The following is a 22863-nucleotide window of genomic DNA, read 5'->3' as shown; positions in this document are numbered from 1 at the left end:
CTCTTTATCTACAGGGGCCCCTTAACTGGTTTCATTGCCTCCAATCTTAGCTTCCCCAATCCATTTTCCCAAAAACAACCAGCATGATCTTCCAAATGTACAGGTCTGATCAAGTCACTCTCTTGGTTAAAATCCTTCTGTGGTTCCCTAATGCCAAAAATGTCTCTATGGATAAAATTCATATGCCTCAGCATAATTATAAGGCCCTTCATAAATTGGCCTGGAGGTTCCCAAATTTTGCTACACATTGAAATCTAGGAAGCCTTACAATTCCCAATGCCCCAGCAAACCCCATACCAATTAAGTCACAATGTCTGGGAGTGGGAGCCAGTCATCAGCATCTTTTTTAATTCCCAGGTGATTCCAGCATACAGGAAAGTTTTGGGAACTACTGAACCAGCCACTGCTTACCTCTCTAGACTCACCTCTTACCACTTGCTGCTCCAAACCACAGACTAGCCTGCCTGAACCATTTTCTATTTTTTCAACATTTTCTCATGCTTTCTCACATGCAAGGCTTTGCTGAGGCTGTTCCCTCTGAACACTCCTCCTCCATTTAAGACTTGTGCAAATCTACTTTGCTCCCTGTGACTTCTAGTAGAGTTCTTAAAGAATTTTCTAATGGAAATTACCTACTGGGGGATACCCAATCAAGTTACTAACAAGGAAAACACATATTAAACACCTATACATGCAGTACATGCAGACCTGTGCTGTAAAAGCTGTGATGTGTAAGTCGTGAATACAGCTGGGAACCAGATAAGATGATAAAAGTATGGCCCTACACCAATTGGCCTTTATTCAATAAAATTTTATACCTTGCTAAAAAACAAAGTATAAAACTAGTAGTAATTTAGGAAATGACTAGGTAACCAGAACTAGCTGATGACAGTCTCTCTGGGTGTGCACAGCTAAAAAGGTTTAACCCTGCTGGCGGCTCTCAGAAGACACGCAACCTGGGGTCGACCTGGGTGAAGGACTTGGTATTGTCTGGCATATCCCTCCCAGACAGGAGAAGGTTAAATTTCCAACACGGGATTCAGACGATCCTTTAATAAACCATTATCTGAGTAAATAAAACTGAGGTTTGTTTTTAGGATGCTGGTTGTTTGCATTTTACTGGTAAGTTTGCTTTGTACTCCCACCACCTTCCAAATACACACACACTCACACTCCAACACCCAGAATCCTCAAATTTGGGTTAGAGGCCACACCTGTGTGCTTTCTGGTAATTTGTACTTCCCCGATTATACCACTGAATACAAGGTGTTGGGTCTGCCTATTGACCTGACAGTACCCCCCGTCAAACACCAAGTTCTCTGGGAGCAGGGACATGTCCTTCTTGGTGACCAGACATCCCCAACAGGAAGCACCAGAAGGAAACTCCTAAGAAAATGGATGGTGACTTCGCTATTCAGGACTGGACTGGTCTCCAGCACTTATAGTACTTGCACATATTGGGCACTCAAATTTTTTGAGTCCAAGTTGGATCCCTTAAAACTGATAGAGCAAGCGTTGGCACTGTGATCTTGAAATCTGAGAAATGGCTCTTTAGGAAATAACAGCCCAGAACAGGAGGCATGAAGAGAGAGCCCCACACCTTGTAGCATATCCTGGGAATAACCCTACTTTTCAAAACACTCCTTAAAAAGCACATTGCCAGCAGTTACAGAAATGAGCTAAATCTTTAAGTTTTATTACTCCATTGGTTCTTTTCACTGTCTTACTCTAATATTCTGCACCACTGTTAACATCTTATCTAGGTTGGCAATACAGTCCTCAAATGTCAAACAATAAGTCCTCAGATAACAAAGATAATTCCCAGTCTATTTCCCAGGGCTGTTATGAAGCATAAATGAGAGTGTATAAAAAAAGTCTTCTGCGACACAAAAAAATGCTACAAAAATGTAAGTTATGAGACTTATTATAGATTAACAGTAGGCAAAGCCCAGAAGAAGTTCTCATTGAAATTTTTATACTTTAATTTCTGGGGATAAATGAATGCTATGAATGAAACTGCCATCCTTTCAAATTAAAGGTGTATTCAGAAGGATTGCAGCTTTATTCATAACCTGAATTGCTTCCAGAAAATCGTCCCAAGTTATTTTCTCATTTCTAAATTATCTACAAGTTTCAGACATTGCATACATCTAAAAAGTTCGTTAGAAGTCAAAAAGCTTTCATGGTACCTAAGTGTGGTTTGTGGATGAAAATATGTGTACTGCATAAAACCCAGAAACATTCAGAAGATCCTGTGATGCATGGAAAGTTATTTAAACTAACTTTTACCCCCAAACAAATCGACAGTGGTAAATTCAGATGGTGCCACAATGGATAAATTATATCAACATAGATCAGAAACGCGTTGCAGTTACAAAAGAAAGCAGGCTGTGGGTGGCTCTTTGTCTCTCATTTCTGATGGCTAGATCCAGTCATGAGCCCCCTGTTCCCATCACTTGCAAACCTTTAGGTTCTCACCTACCCTCCATGCCAGTGCTTAAAAAGAGGCTCATGGTCCTCTTCTCAGCTAAATAAACCACTAAGGTCAAAAATTGAAAAAGTCTCACCCTTAAGAGGGTTTCTCGTATGTAAAGAGGACAGGATAAATAAATTAAGCTGATCTGAGTCCAATACCGCAATTTACAAATAAGAAAACTTTTGTACAAATTTTTTTATAAATAACATTTATTACGTTTGTGTAGATGCATGTATGTTTTAATACAGAGAAGTAAAAAGAGAAAGAAAGCCAGGTAATCTCATACTCAGATCACTTTTGTTGAGTTAAAACTAATATTAAAAACAGATCATATACATATATATACATATATACATGATTCAAACCAGATCCCTCCTTGGTCTCCACCTCAGTCACTGTCACTTTTCCTTCAACAGTTTACGTTTCCTGTGATCCTTTTTGGAAAGGTAGGGGGAGCCCCTGCAGTGTTTATTTAATCTATAAAATATATTCTTTTTGATTCTTTCCACAAACAGGGTCATGTACCACATCTTGCTTTTAATAACAACATGCACTGGAATTCTTTCTCTGTCAGCACATATACATTGTCCTTACTCTTTGGACAGCTACAAATCATACTATCATTTCGGTGTAGCATCTCACACCCTCCCTTTACTTCAGTCTTTAAAGACTCTCATTTCCTGAAGCAGTGTGGATAGAGTGAGTACTTGCCTGCCACCAGGGAACGCAGAAGCTAAAGCACAACGGAGGGTCCTGCCAAGATCAAGCCAGAAGGGCAGCTCTGTGTCTCAACCATGCTCACCTCACCAAGATTCTGACAGGCGCCACCCCTTCCTACCCACCACAACGTTAAGCCAAGATGAAGTAATTCACAAAATAGGAAATCAAATAATTAACAAATACATGCCAAGAGGCACAAACTTACTAAATTAAAAACTCAATGCTATTTTGTGCCTGTCAAGTTAACAAAGCTTTAACAGCTAATAATATCCAGTGTTATATGTAGTATACAGATAGTTCATCCATTTGACATTACTAGTATCAACTTGTGGAAAACAATATTTACAATATAATACAACAGCAAACTAGTGTGTATGCGTGCGCGTGCGTGTGTAACATCAAAATGTTTATTCTTTTAGGCCAGCAATTCTACCCTAGGAAAATATCCTAAAGAACTAATCTTAAATACATACAAAGCTTTATGCACAAAAAGCTCAACAGAGGATAATTTGCAGTGAGGAAAATATTGGACAGGTGCAGATCAATGACTCTCAAAGGAAGGAGGGAGCCCACCACTACTGTCTACCCACATCAGTCTCCATTACTCAGGGGCAATGCAAAATCCCACAGATGAAAAAGAACTGAGCCTCTGGTCCAGATGCTGACAGAATAAGCAAATATTTTAATAAATCCCTCTCAATGAAGAATTAAGCTTCCATAAAGGAAATTATATAATAACAAGGAAAAAATACGTGTTAAGTAAAAAAAGGTAAAATTTTCATAATCAGTCTAATTACAACCACATAAAAATTACGTATAGAAAAAGAACAAAAGAAAATTTTGAAATGTAATAAGTAGTTTCCCTTCAGGTGGAGGGAACTTGGGAAAATTTTCTCTCACTTCAATTTTTCCTTATTTTTTAAATTTTTGAGAACAAGCTAATAGCTGCTATCGTGAAAAAAATTTTAATCCCTTCAAGACCAAACAAAGGTAAAAAAGGTGCCGACCTCAGCAGACTGTAACAAAATGTTTATTACTGTCAAGCCAGTGAAACACTGCTAACTTCTCTTTACTGTATAACCATATTACCAGTTATTGCACAGAAGACAGTATGGAGCTAGTTTAGTGGGGATGTGAAGAAAAATCATCCTGTCCAGCAGTCCACAAGTAGGATTAACTAGATTATCTTTATGCCCTCCCAGAAAGAAAGTGGCTTACACACTGAGACAGTTTTAACCACTCGAGCACCAGGCATAAAACAAGCTGTTCAGTCATACCAAGGACAAACATTTCTACTCCAAAGTTACAGAAACACAGTAAAAGCCCCCTGAAATGTAAATATCCATAAATTCCAAACCCAATTACCCAGTAGCTACAACTAGTGACAGCTTATGAGGTTAACATCAATTTCAAGAGGACTCGAGCCACCACGGACCGAGCAGGGTCCAGTCATCTACAAATCATTCAAATCCCAGGGCGGAATCACACGGCTCTTAAAGAACCAGTAGACTGCTAATTCTCTTTCTTGCTTTGTCTCCTCAGTCGTTTCATTTGACATTCACCATGAGCACTTCCCTATTAAAGCCTTTAGCTTCAGAATTTCAACTAAATAACCAAATGTGCTTGTCATATTGAGGGTGAGAGGTTATGGAGAGGAAGGAGGAAAAAACACTACCCAGTAGATGCAATTTTGAGGTTTGGATTTCAGTCACACAAAAGAAATCAGGCAACTCAAATTTAACGCTCCCTTGACAACCTTAAATCTCTACTGCAAGCATATGGATCATGAGAGTTTTATTAGGAGCACAGTTGTGGCAAATACACACTCAAATCATGTACCACAACTAACATTGAACATTCTTCCTTTAAAATGGAAAAAGTTCATATTCAAACTCAGAGATAATGCAAAGTTGTAATTTTGTATGGAACAGAATTTTGATCCCACACTATCTCTTGGCTCACAATACAAATCTCTAGGCCATTACTACTCTGGACCCCAGTCTGACTATTGCATCAAGGTCACAAACTCTAAACACATTTTTATGAAGCTACAAAGAGAGGAAGAACATGGGCATATAGCAAAGAAAACTCCAAATACACATCTGTTGAGGACACGGGTGGGTGGGAGTAGCAAAACAAGCACCCCACGTTCTCCCAACACAGCACAGCAGACAGGACAGTAAACCAGGAACCAAAAGACCCAGATCTGAGCTCCCAGTCATCGTCCACTATCTGTGCGACCTTGGGGAAGACATTTAGCCTTAATAGGTTCAGTTTCCTCATCGGTCAAACAAGGAGGTCCCATTAGATGATGTGGGAGAAAATATATATGAGTCTAAGGTCTTTTCCGGCATTACCCTTTCCAAATTTCTCAGCTGAAATTTGCTCTTCCTCTAGCGCTGTGAAATCTGCTGCAGGTTTTACATGTGAGCACAAGAACTGTGAGATCCCATTACTCAACCACAGGGCTTTGGTAGAACTCCTGGGACCATGAAGATAAAGTATTAATTTCCCTCATTCATTCATTCATCCAATCAGAAGACACAAAACCACCACTTACGTGCACAATGTGCTAGATACTGTAGGGGATGGGTATAAAAAGTAATAATTTTAAAAGGTATAGTCTCTACTTTAAGGCACTTAATGTTTACCATCCAAAGGGGAATGCAAAAAGTTGAATAAAATTGCAATTTTCTAGAACAAATAGCTAGATGTGACCTCACAATCCTTTTCAAGACAAGCACTCCATTCAGCAGCTGAAAGACTGTAATTACCAGGTGAGATTATTTATGCTGCACAGACTAGGCACACTTCTGAGCACACGCCCAGGTACTTCCAATGCCCTCCCCTCGCCTGTTCTACCAACCTCCTTCAACTTCCACCTTCATCTCCAAATCATTAGGTATTCCCAAAAAGTAGGAGGCCACTAAGAAACTTGTCGCAATGACTGAATGCTCTTGTCAATTCACCTTTGCCAACTTTTTAAAAATTTCAAATTCCAGGGAAACAGTAAATACTTATATCTTGCTTTACTGCATGTCTAGCACACTGCTATATTAAACACTGACCTGAGTGACTATTATATTGGCACTAGACCCTTAGCATATTCCTATTAATGAGAACAATGTATAGAGTCACTGAGGCTTAAATCAATACACATATGAACCAGTGAACCAGTGAGTTTTGCAAACACACACACACACACACACCCTTCCTCCTCCTCTCCTACTGTGAGAGGCTGCATCCCTAACCCTAACTCACCATCTGGGAAACAAATGACTGTGATGGCACTGTAAATTGGTTCCACTCCTCTGAAAAGCAATCTGGCAGTATGTTTTAGAAGTTATAAAATTGTTCATACTCTTTGACCTAGTAACGACACACCTGAGACTCTATCCTAAGAAGCTAAGTCAAAATACAGAAATAGCTATATACACACATACATCTTGTGGTGTTACTAATAACTGTGAAAAGTTGGGAGCAGTGTACATGTAAACAACAGAGTTAATTAATGGTACATTATCACAACAAAATATTATGCAATCATTAAAATAGTAATGGTGGAGATTATGTAGCAATAAGGAGAAATGCAGATATGGTACAACTCTGTAAAAATCGTTGAAGAAAAGTTAAAGAACTGATAATCACTGTTATAGGATGGTGAATGAGCATATTTTTTCCCTATTTCTCAGCTTTCCGTAATACAGTTCTGACACTTCTATTACTAAAAGATAACCTTTTTTTAAAAAATGGAATGCAGGCCTTTGATCATAAAGATAAAGAGGAGAGGGGCCACATCAGACACGGCAGCCTGCTATCTCACCCAGGGAGGAAGGAGACCAGCGGCATTCCACACTGCATAGGGGGCTGAGAGCCGTGTGCACAAAGCAGCTTCACGGAGAGCCACCTGGACGTGCTGTGTACTTGTCAATGATTGCCAAAAAATGAGCAGCGCCCATCTGTGAACCCCAGTCAATTCCCTCCATTACAAGCATCCCGAGGCAGAGAATTCCCCAGGCAAACCATAAACTTTCAGTATCTGTTTAAGAGATTTATATGGGATCACACAGGGCTGTATGATAATTTATTTAAAGTAAATAAGCTCAGAGTTTCACATTTGCAGCAAGGAGAAATGACTGTGGTAAGAAATACAATAACCATAAAGATCAGGGGAAGAAATCAGAAACCACCTTTCACTTCTGGTGAAGCAGAGGAGTGTGGCACCACCACTGCTGCCACACAGGTGTGTGTCTAAGAAACAGGAGTCAAAGTGAGGGCAGGACTGTCCTCTCCTGGGCTAACTCAGAGAGGAAGGATGCAGAAGGTCAGGAAGAGTGTTCAATCCTAACAAACATTAATCATCAGATGGAAACTGATTTAAACTTGCAGCCACTCCACCCCACATGCAGTTTCAAACCTGCATCCAATCCGGGTACCAGTCCTTCACAGAGAGCTCCTTGGGAGCTCCAGTCCAGTTTTAAACAGCCAGCAATGAATGAGTTTTGTGGGTTCTCTGCTTTGCTGCTCTTATCTTCTTCTCTTGGCCCCCATTCCTAGGGCCAAGCACCTCTTTATATTGCAGTGTCAATAACCAAGTTCTGATCTCTCCTCTGCATCTTAATTTCTGCTCTGAGTCCCTGTCCAGGGAGGCAGCAGAGCAAAGAAGTTTCTGAAACAGGTTTTGAGATCAGACAGAACTGACTTAAAATTCAAATTATGTGACCCTCCTCTCTGTTGACCTTGGGAAAATTACTTAATCTCTCTAAACCTCAGTTTCTTTATCTGTAAAATTTGTACCTATGCCATAAGATCATTATAAGGTTTAAGTGAAATAATGAATGTAAACCCCAGTATCTGATGCTTTATAGTGCTTGATAAAAGTTTACAGCACATGCCCTCTTGCTCCTCAGCTACAGGCACCCTGCCTGCCTCTCCTTCCTCCACTAATCCTGGCCATTGAACATGTACAGTGTGGCCCTACTCTCTGTTGCTAAACCATCCTTACCACACACCTGTACTCAGCTTGTCTTCTGGAACCACCCCACTACCCAACCAAGACAGACTCATTTCTGAACCATGATCTGACTCTACTTCCCTGCAAATGTGACACCTTAGACACAGAGGAAGCACACAGAAATCCTTTCAAAGTTTGGGTACAGAGGCCATACTGCCTGGATTCAAAGCCCTGCTCTTTCACTTGTTAGTTAATGTGACTTTAGCCAAATTACTTAACCCCTCTGTGCCTCAATCTCCCCACCTGCAAAATGGAGATAATACCAATCCCACCTCATAAGACAGTTGTGAGGATCAAGTATATTAATAAAGCTCTGAAAGCTGTGTCTTGCACAAAGCAAGCAGGCACTTTTTTTTCTGTAACTTTGGCTCCCCATGAGAGTATTTAGGCCAGAGGTACTTGGTTAGCTACCTATGTTATCCCATATTATCAGGGAGGCCAAACATCTTTGCTACTCTCTGACACTGGGGAGGATTAGGTAGGCTCTCTAGAGCAAAGCCTTGCCATCCCTAGTGTTGTCCACAGACCAGCATCAGCATCACATGAGAGCTCATTAGAAATGCAGACTCTCAGGCCCCACCCAGCCATAATGAAATAGAATCTGCATATTAACACATTCTGTACACCCAAGTCACCGGGGGCTCTTGTTATAACACAGATTGCCGGGGGGCGGGGGGAGCTGAAACTGCTGTCCTAGGACCACACTTGGAGCAGTAGGTGCCACAATGAAAAGAGAGCAGTGCATTCCAAAGAGGAAGTGCGCCAAGATGTGAGAAAACTGTCACCAAGGCATGTGTAAGTGGACAAGGAAGGGGATGGAGGGATGGACGTGACTGGTAACTATGGAAGAGGGTAAGGCTCCAAGATAAATGGTAGAAGGAGCTCCCTGGTAAATTCTTAAGAGGGTAAGGACCACATCTTACTCATCTGTGTTTTTCAACAGAGAATGAGTGAAATAGAGGAGGTAGTTCACTGTAATCATCTGATAGTACCTCTGTGTAAAAGTTATCCTCATGTTCAATAAAATTGGAATAACATTTGTTACTTTTACAAAAACACAAGTGTTTTATAGTTATATTAGTGGCCCCTCCCCATCCTATTATAATATAGTATTTGATTCTATACTTCTTATATGAAGATGACACACACTATCATTGCTAGAAGGGAATCATTTCTGAATTGTTTCTCTTAGAAATGATTCTGGCTTTGAGAGACCCAGGAGGTGGGGTGGGGGTGGGATGAGGACAGGAAGAGGGGCTGGCAGAACATCCTCCACAAAACAATGGGCTACATTCTTGAAGAGAATTTGCCGATACCTTGCTGCCTTTTTCATTTCAAATATCCAGCATGTTAAAAACTAAGTTAAGGCAATAGAAAATTAAGTCTCCCATTGTTATAACCCTTGACTTTTTCTTAGTGACATGTGTAACTAATCAGCCCCTGGAGGTTAACAGCCAGGGAATAATTAGAGGGAAGGAGATAAGGAAAACCAATGAGAGTAGAGACTAGAAAAACCACACCAACTGATCCAAGAGCCCCTTAAAGTCCCTCCTGGGAAGCACAGACTTCATTTTCTAAGACATCAGAAATGACTAGAGCCCTTGCCTTTTATCTAAGGAATCTGTCCCTCTCATCTAACAGTGCCCTTGTTCCACCTCCCACCTCCACATACACCTATCACTCACCTAAGGGGAGAAATCCGCACAAATGTGAGAAGACAGCCATCTTCCCAGTCCAGTCCCCACAACTACTATGAAATATAGTCTATATTCCTCTGCTCTGCCTATATTTGAAAATGTTTTGGGTTGGGTAGGAAGTCCTTGTCCTCAACTACTGGAGTAACCCAATCAGGTTCTGCCCTTAAGTGAGCTGTTTGAGAGATACACAGCAGGAAAGCCACCAGGGATCCATCCTTTCTGCTTCAACTGCTGACAGAGCTCTCATGGATAAATGACAAACAATGACAAAGTTTTAAAATTTTATATCTAAACGCTCATTTTTAAAACAAAATCAAAACAAAGAGAACACTTATTTCCCCAAACCCCAAATCTCATCTCTAAACTTTGATGAACTTTCAACCAAATAACCTTAAAGCCCCCAGTCCAACACCAGGAGGACAATACTAGACCTGTCACTGTCTTTCTAAACAAACTCAAGGGCCTAGGAGGGCTCAGACAAAGCATTCCTCTAAACCAAAGACCCTTCAGACTGACGATGTGGTTTACCCAAACACAGAGCCAGATTTCCCAAAGTAATGATATGGCTGAGTGTTTAAATGCACAGGAGGGCAAGTGCTAGAGGTGGTAAGTGTCTAAATGAGAAGCCTTCAGGAACTTCAGAAATGTCAGCTCAGACATCATTACAGTCTTCAGTTTATAAAATGAAACTGCCATCACAACACTGAAAATGACCTGGAGCTTGTGTTGAAATTTAGGTGAACAAATAGCTATCCTTCCTCTGTATTCCTAATCTCAAAGCTCTGCAGAGTAAAGATGTGTCCTCTACAGCAACCAGCACTAAATTGTATGAATACAGAGACATACCCCATAAGGAGACAAAAATACTTTTCTACCACAAGTAAACAAAATAGAAGAGATTCCCTTTGTATGTGAGGAATACATTCCAGCAATCCCTGCTAATAAGGACACCCTGAGAAAAGACATTTCTGTATATTTTGCGATGGTAAAAATTGTAATTAGAAACCACAGAACAAAGCACTCAAGAGAAATTGGAGCAACAGTCCTATACCTTTACCATACACTAGAATCATCTGTGAAGCTTTTTTTTTTTTTTTTGAGGAAGATTAGCCCTGAGCTAACATCTGCTGCCAATCCTCCTCTTTTTGCTGAGGAAGACTGGCCCTGAGCTAACATCTGTGCCCGTCTTCCTCTACTTTATATGTGGGACACCTGCCACAGCATGGCTTGCCAAGCAATGCCATGTCCGCACCCGGGATCCGAATCGGCAAACCCCAGGCCGCCAAAGCGGAACATGCTCACTTAACTGCTGTGCCACCAGGCAGGTCCCTGTGAGCTTTTTAAGCATCCCAGTGGCTAGGGCACACACCAGACCAGTAACATCAGAATCTCTGGAACTGGGCCTCTGGCATCATTATTTTTTTAAGCTCCTCAGGTGGACTGCACTGTAAAACCAAGGTTGGGAACCACTGAATTAGAGATTATTCTAAAGATACCTTCTCCATCAGAGTTCATCTGAGCATGACTGTGGACCCTTGATATGCTGGGACCAGGAGTCTTTGTCTAAAACTAAACCGAGCTATGATGGTATACTGTACAAGCCACTCACCCCCAAACCTGGGAGAGGAGCTCAGGGCCATGCACACCCAGAGGCCCTCCTTAAAATGTAGCATAAAAGAGATCACCCACCCAGAGGGCATTCCCAGATAAGCAGGGTAAAGGAGGCCCCTCGGTCTCTATTTTCAGGGGCACCTCCCTGGCAGCAATGTAGGAGGCTCTGGAGACAGTCTGTGACATGAACACACAGGCCCAGCTGAGCCAGCATCACTCAGGCAAAGTACTATTTTCAGAATGCCACAAAGACCCTGGTGACCACTACTTGACAGAGAATACACAGCATCTTAGCAAAATATACACAAGGATTAAAGAAATGGGCACATTTCCTAGGTGTTGCTCCTCTGTTGATAAAACTAGAAAACTCACTTTATTTAAATTTTTTAAAAAGGCCTCAATTTGTACCAATGATACCCTCCAAGTTTCCCCCAATTTAAATCTGGCTTTAAATAGTTTTGCTTGCTTTTATTCGATAGCATACTTCTGGCAGGGGTAGGAAGAGCAGAGATGTATAAAACACGCCACCACAATTAATTCATATTTATTCAAAACATTTAAAGGCAACATTTTACCCAAGAAATTTAAATAAAGAGAAAATCAAACATATGGCATACATTTTTAAAGATAATATTTTAAATAACAGAATATTTTAAAACATAGCAGAAAGGCAGGAAAAAAAACATATAAAGATATTCAAGGATTAATATCTTTCTACTATAGGGAATTTTTTTAAAGAGTACTTTTATCAAAAAAAAAGAAAAGAAAAGAAAAGAAAAACCAACCCCTAAATCTAAAAGTACGTAACAATGTGAATTCTGAAGGCAGGCTGCCTAGGTTTAAACCCAGGCTCAGACACTGTATTAGGCATAGTGCCCTTAGTCGTGTCTCTGAGACTCTCCGTGCCTCATCTTACCTGTATACCAAAGGCTCTGGAGTCGGAGTGCAGGGTTCAAATTCAGACCTGCATATGTTAGTTATGTGAGCTCATTTAACCTGTCTGTGCCTCTCTTCCTCCTCTATAATATTGAAATAATAATGGCACCTACCTCCTATCCAGAAAAAGTGGAACCCTGGTGCACTGCTGATGGGAATGCAAAATGGTGCAGCCACTGTAGAAAACAGTATGGCTAGTCCTAAAAACATTAAACAGAGAATTACCATATGATCCAGCAATTCTGCTTCTGGGTATATACCCAAAAAAATTGAAAGCAAGGTCTCAAACACATTTGTACACCCATGTTCATAGCAACATATTCACAACAGCCAAAAGGTGGAGGCAACTCAAGTGTCCATTGACAGATAAATGGATAAAATGTGGTAGAATGGTATTCCCTCGTCTGTGGTTTCCCTTTCCGCAGTTTCAGCTACCCATGGTCAACCACAGTCCAAAAATATTAAAAGGAAAATTCCAGAAATAAATAATTCATAAGTATGAAATTGTGCGCCGTTCTGCGTAGTGTGATAAAATTTGTGCCATGCAGTTCCATACCGCCCAAGGTATGAATCATCCCTTTGTTGGACCCCCCAACCATTGTCTGATCCTGACATCCAACTACCGACATCATCATGGCTACTGATCCTCCTTCCGACTTATGTCAGAAAGTCAATAGTAGCCTAATGCTATGTCACAATGCCTACGTCATTCACCTCACTTCATCTATCATCACACATCATCACAAGAACGGTGAGTGCAGTACGATAAGGTATTGAGAGAGAGAGACCAAATTCACATAACTTTTATGATAGTATACTGTTATAATTGTTCTCTTTTATTATTAGTTATCGTTGTTAATCTTTTACTGTGCCTAATTTATAAATTAAATTTTATCATAGGTATGTACATATAGGAAACATAGCATATATAGGGGTAGGCCCTATCTGCAGTTTCAGCCAATCACTGGGGTCTTAGAACACATCCTCCTCGGATAAGGGGGGACTACAGTATATCCCCACACTGGAATATTATTCAACCTTAAAAAGGAAGGAAATTTTGATAGATGCTACAACATGGATGAACTTTGAGGACATTATGCAAGTGAAATAAGCCAGTCACAAAAGGAAAAATACAATGTCATTTCACCTAAATGAGGTATCTAGAGTAAGACAGAAAGTACAACAGTGGTTGTCACGGGCTGGGAGAGGGAGGAATGAAGAGGTATTGTTTAATGGGGACAGAGTTTCAGATGCGGAAGATGAACAAGTTCTGAGATGGATGGCGATGATAGTTTACACAACCATGTGAATGTACTTAATGCCACTGAATTGTACGCTTAAAAATGGTTGATAGTAATTTTTATGTCTTGTACATTTTAACACATTAAAAAAAATATAAATAAATAAGAAAGAATAGTCTCTCCCGCCTAGACTTGTTGTAAGGATTAAATATACGTGAACTGTTTAGAGAGTGCCCAGCACAGAATAAACTCTCCATAAATATTAACCGCTATCTTCCTGTCCTGCCTTTGTAGCTCCCTCCAGTGCGCACGACCGTGTTGTTCAGAAGGAGAAGCTCACCGACTAGATTCTGATCCCCCTTGTGGAGCTATACACCTCCCACAATGAGACAGTCCCAGCTCTGGGCTTCCTTCCAGCGTAAATGCTCCTTCATTGGGACAAAATTTCCACTGCAAACGGATGAAGATGAAGAAACTACCTAATTTCTGCAGTCTTCACACACAAAGCTGAGATGACCATATTTTTTTAAAACTGATTTTATTGTCTTTATTTCCTAAATTGTTAATAATTTTGCCTCAAAAATAGCTTCAGAGGCTAATGCTATCATACACATCTATCAGTGGGGAAGAGAAAAGAAAGTCCCCCTGCTATTCATAAATATTTTCACTTTTTATCACAATCAAGACTATTTTACTTCTTTGCTTGATCATTTAAAAAACATTTTATTATGAAAACTTGCAAGCACACACAAAGTAGAATTCAACTAGCGCCCATATACCCAGCTTAATAACCAACTTTAATCTTTTTTGACTCTACCTAAATTCAAAAAATTCTCCCCTCAAAAAATTAGAATAAAAACACCAAATAGGTACATTGAAGCAATGCTCATCTCTAACAATCATCATCATCACCATTTTTCTTTACTTTTAGAAATTCTTTTTTGGTATCTTCTCACCTTCTTTCATTTTTTCCTTTGAAACTACAAATAATTTCAATATCTACCTTGCCAAGTTTATTGTGAGGATATAATATACATGAAAGCGCATAGCTTGGTGTCTGACATGTATTAGGTTCCTGAGAAATATTGGTTCCCCACAGACCACTGCCATACCTTACACTCCAAGAGAAGAGACACCTCCTACATATCCTTCTCCATTCTTGGTCCCTTACCCTTGCCTTCCCTTCCTAAACACTAGTCCTTGCTTCCTTCCTGCCCCCATGCCTTCTGCTTCTAAGCCAGGGATCCTAAACACAAATGCCTAATCACAAATCCAAACACCTAGAAGATCCCAAATATAAACACAAATATAGAAAGCAGATAGATAAACTGAACTGACACATTTAACATTTAGGGTGCCAGTCCCTGAATTAAAAATAAAAAACAGACTCAATCTAGTGCTTATATATTATTTAACAGAAAAACCAGGCTAGACACTATGGTGTAAAATATCACAAACAGGAATTCCTATGCAGGTCATTCCGGTGTGCGTGTGTGTATGTGTGTTTATATTTAAACATTAAATTCTTTTTTGATGATCCAAGATGTTTATATGCTGATGAAATTCATTTCCTTGCAGTACTTTTCGCCAGTGGCAAACCTGCCACCTCTAATTTGCTTTAAAAGGAATTCTAATCACCCAATCAATCATACTCTTGACCTTCAGCCTTCACGGTCACTTCACTGTGGACAAAATTGGCTCTAAAAATTCATGTTGTAACAGTTCTGTTGTCCTCAAGCTCCAAAATGCCAACGAAAGGAATATAATTTGAGCAAACCCTCTGGTACTAGAAAAAACAGTACATGGAGTTTCTAATTCATCTTCTACAAAGATTCTTTAAATAAAAGTGAATGTCTATGATACTATTAAGTAATAACTTTTCCTCCACTGGGAGTTAAAGATTTATAAATCATCCAAGTTTCTATGCAGTGAATCTAGTTTCTTCATCACAAAAATCACATGGCTCACTTTTCGTTTTAAATAACTTACCTTTCTTTACACAGAGATCTAGAACGACCAAGTAATAATCCTTCCAATTCTCACGTCTTCCCCTCATAGCACACATTCAATCTTAAGTGCACTGGCATCCATCTTTCCTGCTTGCATCCTGTTCCAATGGAAAAGGGAGTTTTCTTCTCGCCTAGGCCAAAGCCTTACAGGTCATTCATTTCAGCACACAAAATTGCTCAAATTTCTCCCACTGAAACAAAAGGCACCCCTCTCTTGACAACCCCATCTAGCTAGAGCGTTCTCTGTCATTGCTTTATCTCTTTATTTCTCAAGAAGGCACTGAGGCTTAAACATTAAACACTTCTTATCTTCATTTTCTCAACCATTCACTTCTCAATCCAATGGATTCTAGGTTCTGCTGTACCATTCCACTGGAACTATTTGCAATAGTGTCATCAAGGGCCTCCCATTTACTCGATCCAGTGGCCACTTCTCAGTGCTTATCTTACTTGAACTCTCTGTAACATTTGACACTACTGGTCACATCCTCTTCGAAACTGTGCCTTCCCTCAGCTTCTAATGGCCTCTCTCTTGGCCTTCCTCCCACCTCTCTGAACACTCCTACTCAGTCTCCTTCAAAGAACCACATCCTCCAATCATCCCATATCAATCAGTGACCCCAGAGTTCCATCTTTGGCCCTGTTCTCTTCTCCTTCCATTGCATACCTAGAAGTCCAACTTCTGAACAGAGAAATGGGAACCAGCTAGTGACAAAAAGTTCCCCAAAAAAGAATTACAAATGCCTCTGAAAGTTACAAAAAGATGCTCAGTCTCAGAGAAATGCAAATTAAAATGACAACTAGACATTTTTTAATCTACAGATTGAGAAAGATCATATTGCTTGATATCATACTATCATGAGGATTGAAGAAACAGGCATTGCTGGTAAAACCTCTATGGAAGATAATTTGGCGATATCTATCAACACTTTAAGTGTACATATCCTTTAATTCAGCAATCCCACTTGTAGTAATTTAAACCTATAGATATGCTTGTTTGTATGTGTACAAAATGATGCACGAACAAGGATATTCACTAAACAATTTGTAATAGCCAAAGACAGGAAATATGTTTCTATTAATTGGGGACTAGCTAAGTAAATAAATAAGGCAGCTCTACAGTATTGACAAGGAATATCTCCAAGATACATTGTTAAATGATAAAAACAAGGTATTGATAACTGTGCATAGTAGCTAACCTTTTTTATTTTATCTAATATTTTATTTTGTCCAGAGCTTAAGTCAAAATACATTTAACATTTTTAACAAGAATATAAATGTAGCTTATGCATATACACAGATATCAGAAAGTGTATAAGAAGTGATAAGAGCTGAGGGACCGAGAAAAGAGGCTTAATTTTCATTATATATACGTTTATACCTTTTGAATTTTGTAAGATATGCATTACAACCAAGTGACTTTATGATCACTCGACCTTCCTTCATTCTCTACATTCAGGCAGTTGGTCAGTCCTATGAATTCTCTTTACAGCATCACTGCCATTTTGGACCTCCTTTCCAATCTCACTATAACCGATATAATTTAGAGACCCTCAGTATCCTCCTCTGAAATAATTAAACAGCCTTTAACCTTTCCACTTTAAATAATTATCTTCTCTGATTCACCTTATGTATACACCATGCCCGGACTTACCCTTCTAAAGCACAACTTATTAAGCTTCAAAAGGCCCGGATTCCACTGTGCAAAGTGCTCTGCACAGGCCCAAGCCCCTTCTGTCCCAAGGACTAGACTCCACACTCCAGCTGAATGGTACTGCCCCCAAGAACTAGAATTCCAGCTGTTTTTTGGACCCAATTCATAAGCCTAAATGCTGGTGGTTTCCTCCATCAGGAATGCTCCATGTCACGTACGTCTCCCTTCCCCACATGTACTAGCTAAAATGATGTGTGGCCTTCAGAACCCTCTGTTTTACAGGCCACCTACCTCAGGAAACTTTCCCTAATGTTCATTCAGGATGTGACTGTGGAACTCCGTGTTTCTTTTAGGGCGGCCTTTACATTCCCACTAGGCATCCATGTCAGTGGTAAGCCTCTCCCTCGGAGCTGCCTCTCCTGTTCTGTTCCTTAGTCTCCTGGTTACACTGATGTACTCACAGCAATAAAGACCAAGTCAGTTGGTGAGAGTAACACTTCTCTTCAAAGTCCCAAAATTCCTATTGTTCATTAAATGACTAAAAGGCCATCTTGAATCCATAAGTTTAGATGTGCTCATTTTTGCACAGTTGCCCAGTGTTCACAATGATATTATACTGATAAGTTGAGGTATTAAAAATATTAAATAACTGTTCCTGATTCTTTTTGTCTTTCTCAATGGAGACTGGTAAAAAGTTTGGAATACAAAGCACATGAAAATACAGATGCAAGGAAGCCAATTTCACTACCTGTCACTTAAAAGTAATTTTCTAGAGTTATTGTTTTTTCAAATGAGAGAGATGATCTTTCTCAGAGTGAACACATAAGGTTAGTGATGGCTAGGAGCAATGACTAAACCAGGTGGTTTCAGGTCCTTAACAAGAAGTATCTACCATTTCCCAGTATAAGGCAATTACCCACTTAGTTAGGTCAAGGTCATTTTAAAAGAGGTGATCCCTGTAGACACATAGACATCAGTATTACATATTGGTTTGGAAAATGACTAGGGAATTATATGAAATGAAAAACTTCATCATCAAAGTCATACAGACAGAAAGTAGAATAGTGGTTACCAGGGGCTAGAAGGAGGGGAGAATGAAAAATCATTGTTCAGTGGGTACAGAGTTTGGGAAAATAAAAAAGTTCTAGAGAATGGATAGTGGTGATGGTTAAACAACAACATAAATGTACTAATGCCACTGAACTGTACACTTAAAAAACTGTCACTTAGTTAAAACTGTAAATTTTATTTTATATATATTTTTTACCACAATTTAAAAAATCCATCATAAAACATGACTTTTATTTATTTTTAAAGATTTTACTTTCCATTTTTCTCCCAAAGGCCCCCAGGACACAGTTGTGTATTTTTAGTTGTGGGTCCTTCTAGTTGCGGCATGTGGCACACCACCTCAGCATGGTTGACGCACCCAGGATTCGAACCAGCGAAACCCTGGGCTGCCAAAGCAGAGTGCTTAAACTTAACCACTCGGCCAGTGGCCAGCCCCCCAAAAAACATGACTTTTAAACATTTGCTTTATTTTTAAAACAGTAAAAGATGCAACTACCAGTTTTCTTTTTTCTTTCTTTTTCTGCTGAGGAAGACTGGCCCTCAGCTAACATCTGTTGCCCATCTTCCTCTTTTTGTTTGAGGAAGACTGTCACTGAGCTAACGTCTGTGCCAATCTTCCTCTATTTTGCATGTGAGATGTCTCCACAGCATGGCTTGATGAGCAGTGTGTATGGCCACGCCTGGGATCCAAACCCATGAACCCTGGGCCACCAAAGTGGAGCATGCGAACTTAACCACTATGCCATGGGACAGCCCCAGAATCTTTTTATTTCTAATTTCAAGACTTGAATAAGACAACAGAAACAAAACATCAACAGTTTAAATCTGATGGCTCTAATATATTAATTATTAAAGTTTACCCTGATTTAATTCTTTTTTTTTAATCTTACCTTCACTTGGAAAGAACTAATATGCTATTAAAGTTTAATCTGGTAATTCACCTTTTTTTTAATCCTACTCTTCACTTGAAAAGCTTTTAGCCTCCAAGACTGATCCATGCTATGTAGTCATAAGGCAACTGTTGCATAAATACCTGCAGACAATTGTTAGTCACGCAAAGGAAACCACAGAAGGCTTGAATGCAAAGCGACCCCAACTCTTATTCCCTGATGAGTCCTCCCTCAAACTAAAGTCCAAGATGGCTCCAGCCCACTAATATAATGCAGTTAAAATAATACAAATAAAAAATAAAGAATAGAAAGAAAATGCAATGATAATACTAAATCATACAATGTCACCAAGGACATAAGAGCTGCTTCCTCTACATTTCAAGTAAACCATAAAACACACCTATTACAATGAACTGTACACATGGTACTGCTTTTAGAAAGCCTCTTCAGCTTCACTACGTTTAATGGGATAGTATTCAACGGTAATACTTTTAAAAGTTGGGAACTAATAAAATCACATCTTCTAGATCTGTGCTGTCTAATACAGTAGATACTAGTCACATGGCTACTTAAATTCAAATTTAAATTAAAGTCAAAAATTAAGTTCCTCAGTTGCACTAGCCACATTTCAAGTGCTCAAGAGCCACATATGGGTAGTGGCTGTCATGATGGACAGTGCAAATGTAAAACACTTTCATCATCACAGAAAGCTCATTGGACAGAGCTGCTCTAGATCCCAAGTGCCTTTTTCTGAAGCAATCACAGTATTTTCATTCATTCGTTCAACAAATGTTTGCTGGGTTCCTGCTATGTGACAGGCACTGGCTAGTTGCCAGGCATGGCAACAAGTGAAACTATCAGTTTGAGTAAAGAGAGAAATAGAAACCTAAAAAATAGGAGTAGAGACCTTATTTTTAGATAAAGAAGAATGGCCAGGGAAGGCCTGTCTGAGGAAGTAAAGTTTAAGCCAAGATAAGAAAGATAAGCCATTCAAAAAAGACAGAAACAGTCTCCAAATAAAGAGAACTAAAATACCAAAGCGCTCAGGTGGGAGGGGCTTTGAATGTGCTAGAAACTGATCTTAGTGCATTTTGCAGCTGTCTCATTAAACTTGAAACACCAAGCAAAGCATTTAACTGACACTCAAATCTATTCCAAAGGGGAAGCTAGACAACAGTCCATATATTATCCCAGGCAGTTCTCCTTGTCCCTCTAAATCATTTGCCTTTTTGTCATTTCATTTCTTGAAGCACCAACTTCCGAGTGGGCAGGTACAGAAAGAGCAATTAATTTTGTTACTTCTTAGCAGACGAAAACTGGGCTTAAACAAGGTTTCTGAATTACTGTGAATTTTAACTACCTGTGTTCTTCCATGCTGCTATTAACATGGGTAATTGAGATATTTTCATCACAAGTTGAGCAGTTTCCATTTGAGGGCAGGTTATCATATTCCTGCCAAGGGCAAACAACTCACTCACAGACTTTGAGCAGCAATATACAGCAAACTGGGTGGACATCCTTTTCCCAGGAAATGCAGTTGGCTACCGTGCAGCGGACTCCACCACACTGTCACTGCCCCACAGACAGCTCACAGGTGGGAGACTGAAAACACTCCCAGCCTTCAAGACAGGGCTGAGGGGAAACTCCAAACGGAGAACTCCCTCAGTGCCTCTACAGCTCAGAGGCTTGCCTTTGTGAGCAGCTCCCTCATCCCATTTGCATGCACCTTGTCTTTTCGTCTTCTTCACACTGCCTTTTCACTCAAGTTGCTTTCTAATAGCAGGTCTCTCTGGCTGTGTTCCTTACAGCCAGGTTCCCTTTCAAGGAGCTACATAAAGCATCCGCAGGAAGTACCCCAAGACCTCTGAACAGAGCTGAGGCAGGAGGGCCGACAGCTAGTACTAGAGTCATTTGTCCTCTGGCACACAAGGCCTCCTAAGGATGGATGGAGAACACCATCTATCTTCCTCCATGCTGTGTGAGCCAAAGAATCTAGGCAATTCCCTTCCAAGTCCACTTATTTCAGAGACAGAAAAACAGAACCTCCATTGCTGGAAAGAACCTAACTGTTTGGTATCAGGGAAAAAAAGGTGCATTCTCATATCAAATTAACTAAGAATCAAATGTGGAAATATGCTTCTCACATCAGGTTTTGATTTTTTAGCCTTAATGAAGGAAAGCCCAATGCTAACTAAACAGAATAACCCAATGAGATAGAATAGTTATGGAAGATAACGTTAAGGAATATATTTTAAATCCATACATCTCACCATATCCATTGGGTAGAGACATTTCTGCCTAAACATACTTCAGTAATTAAAATTAACCTTCTTTCAAATAAAATATGCCATTACCATTATCATTTTAAGTAAAAGACCCTGTAAAAACACTTCATTTTACTATATTTTGAAGAAAACATATGCTTCTAATATTAGAATATCATGGGTGAAAAAGCTCTCGGGTCCCTTTTATAAGCACACTAATCCCATTCGTGAGGGCTCTACCCTCATGACCTAATCACCTCCCAAAGGCCCCATCTCCTAACTCTATCACATTGGGAGTTAGGATCTCAACATGTGAATTTCGCAGGAGGAGGGGACCACAAACACTCATTTCATGGCACAGAGTAATGAGAATACATTCTTAATCTTTACAAGGTCCCTAGGGGTAAAGAGAGCACAGATCATTTCAGTTCCATTTTAGACTGAACATAGTTAACTAGGAAAAGGTAATCTGGGCACGGGACACACAAACTGGGGCAAAGCCCAGCTACCTCTGACATTCCAATGCCATATGTACAGTACTTTGTCCATTTCAGGGTCATACTGTAATAGATGAAAAATGCCAGCAATCGATGGCTGCTTTATTTGAAGTTATAATTTAGATTAATTACAGATAAAGTCTAACTTTAAGGAGAAAACATTTTAAAAGAATAGGGTTCTAGTCCAAACAGAGCAGGATATAAGAAACCAACTCACATGGAACCACTGTATTCACACTTCCCTCATTTATTACGTAGATATTCACAATGGGCTGGGCACAACAATATTTCTTAAAATGATGGGTCTAAGGGTGAAAATTAACAATGGGATGTCAAGATTTTATTGAAAAAATATTTAAATAATGCTGAGCAAGGAAAAAAATCAACGTTCTTCCATATTATGAATAAATTACAATACATATAGATTCAACAAAAAGCAAAAGTCCACAAATATTTTTCAAATCTTAAATATATTCACTTCTAAACATGGCATTTCTGATAATATGCTATTACATAAAAACAAATTTTAGCTTTGATATTGCCATCACCTTTTATAACCAACAGAGATTATTTGAGAAATGATCTGACTTTAAGAACAAACGTATATAAAGCATTTGCAAGTTGGCATTCCTTAACTTTAAGAAGTTTTATTGCATTTTTTTTGCTTCTGAGCTTGTACCTTTCTAGTAAATAAAAAGATTTTTGTTGTTCTAACAAAAAAAATAAAAGTATCTACAACCACCCATTTGGAATTGGTATCCATTTTCTTTTCCTCAAGACTTT

At 39.5% G+C, this 22863-nt stretch overlaps 1 protein-coding gene across 50 annotated transcripts in view; it reads right to left on the bottom strand.

Moving 5' to 3' along the window:
• Positions 1-22863, bottom strand: part of FARS2 (phenylalanyl-tRNA synthetase 2, mitochondrial) — a 466357-nt gene that overhangs the window by 424431 nt on the left and 19063 nt on the right. For 27 of the 50 annotated variants that reach the window (XR_011529893.1, XM_070585028.1, XM_070585050.1 and 24 more), the window contains exon 2: positions 12568-12654. The exons of 5 other annotated variants lie outside the window; for them this stretch is intronic. Coding sequence is in view for 7 of the 45 variants with exons in the window: in XM_070585036.1 (XP_070441137.1) it covers positions 12568-12654; positions 15685-15760 (163 nt within the window). In the remaining 38 variants the exon portion in view is untranslated. Of the gene's footprint in view, positions 1-12567; positions 12655-15684; positions 15803-22863 lie in introns of all 50 variants that reach the window. 18 more of the 50 variants (XR_011529896.1, XR_011529892.1, XR_011529891.1 and 15 more) reach the window with 1 other exon arrangement.

The sequence above is a fragment of the Equus przewalskii genome, chromosome 19 (assembly GCF_037783145.1).
Source record: "Equus przewalskii isolate Varuska chromosome 19, EquPr2, whole genome shotgun sequence".
In the NCBI taxonomy this organism is placed as follows: domain Eukaryota; kingdom Metazoa; phylum Chordata; class Mammalia; order Perissodactyla; family Equidae; genus Equus; species Equus przewalskii.
Note: the sequence above shows the minus strand (reverse complement) of the source record. Positions and strands in the feature narration are given on the sequence as shown.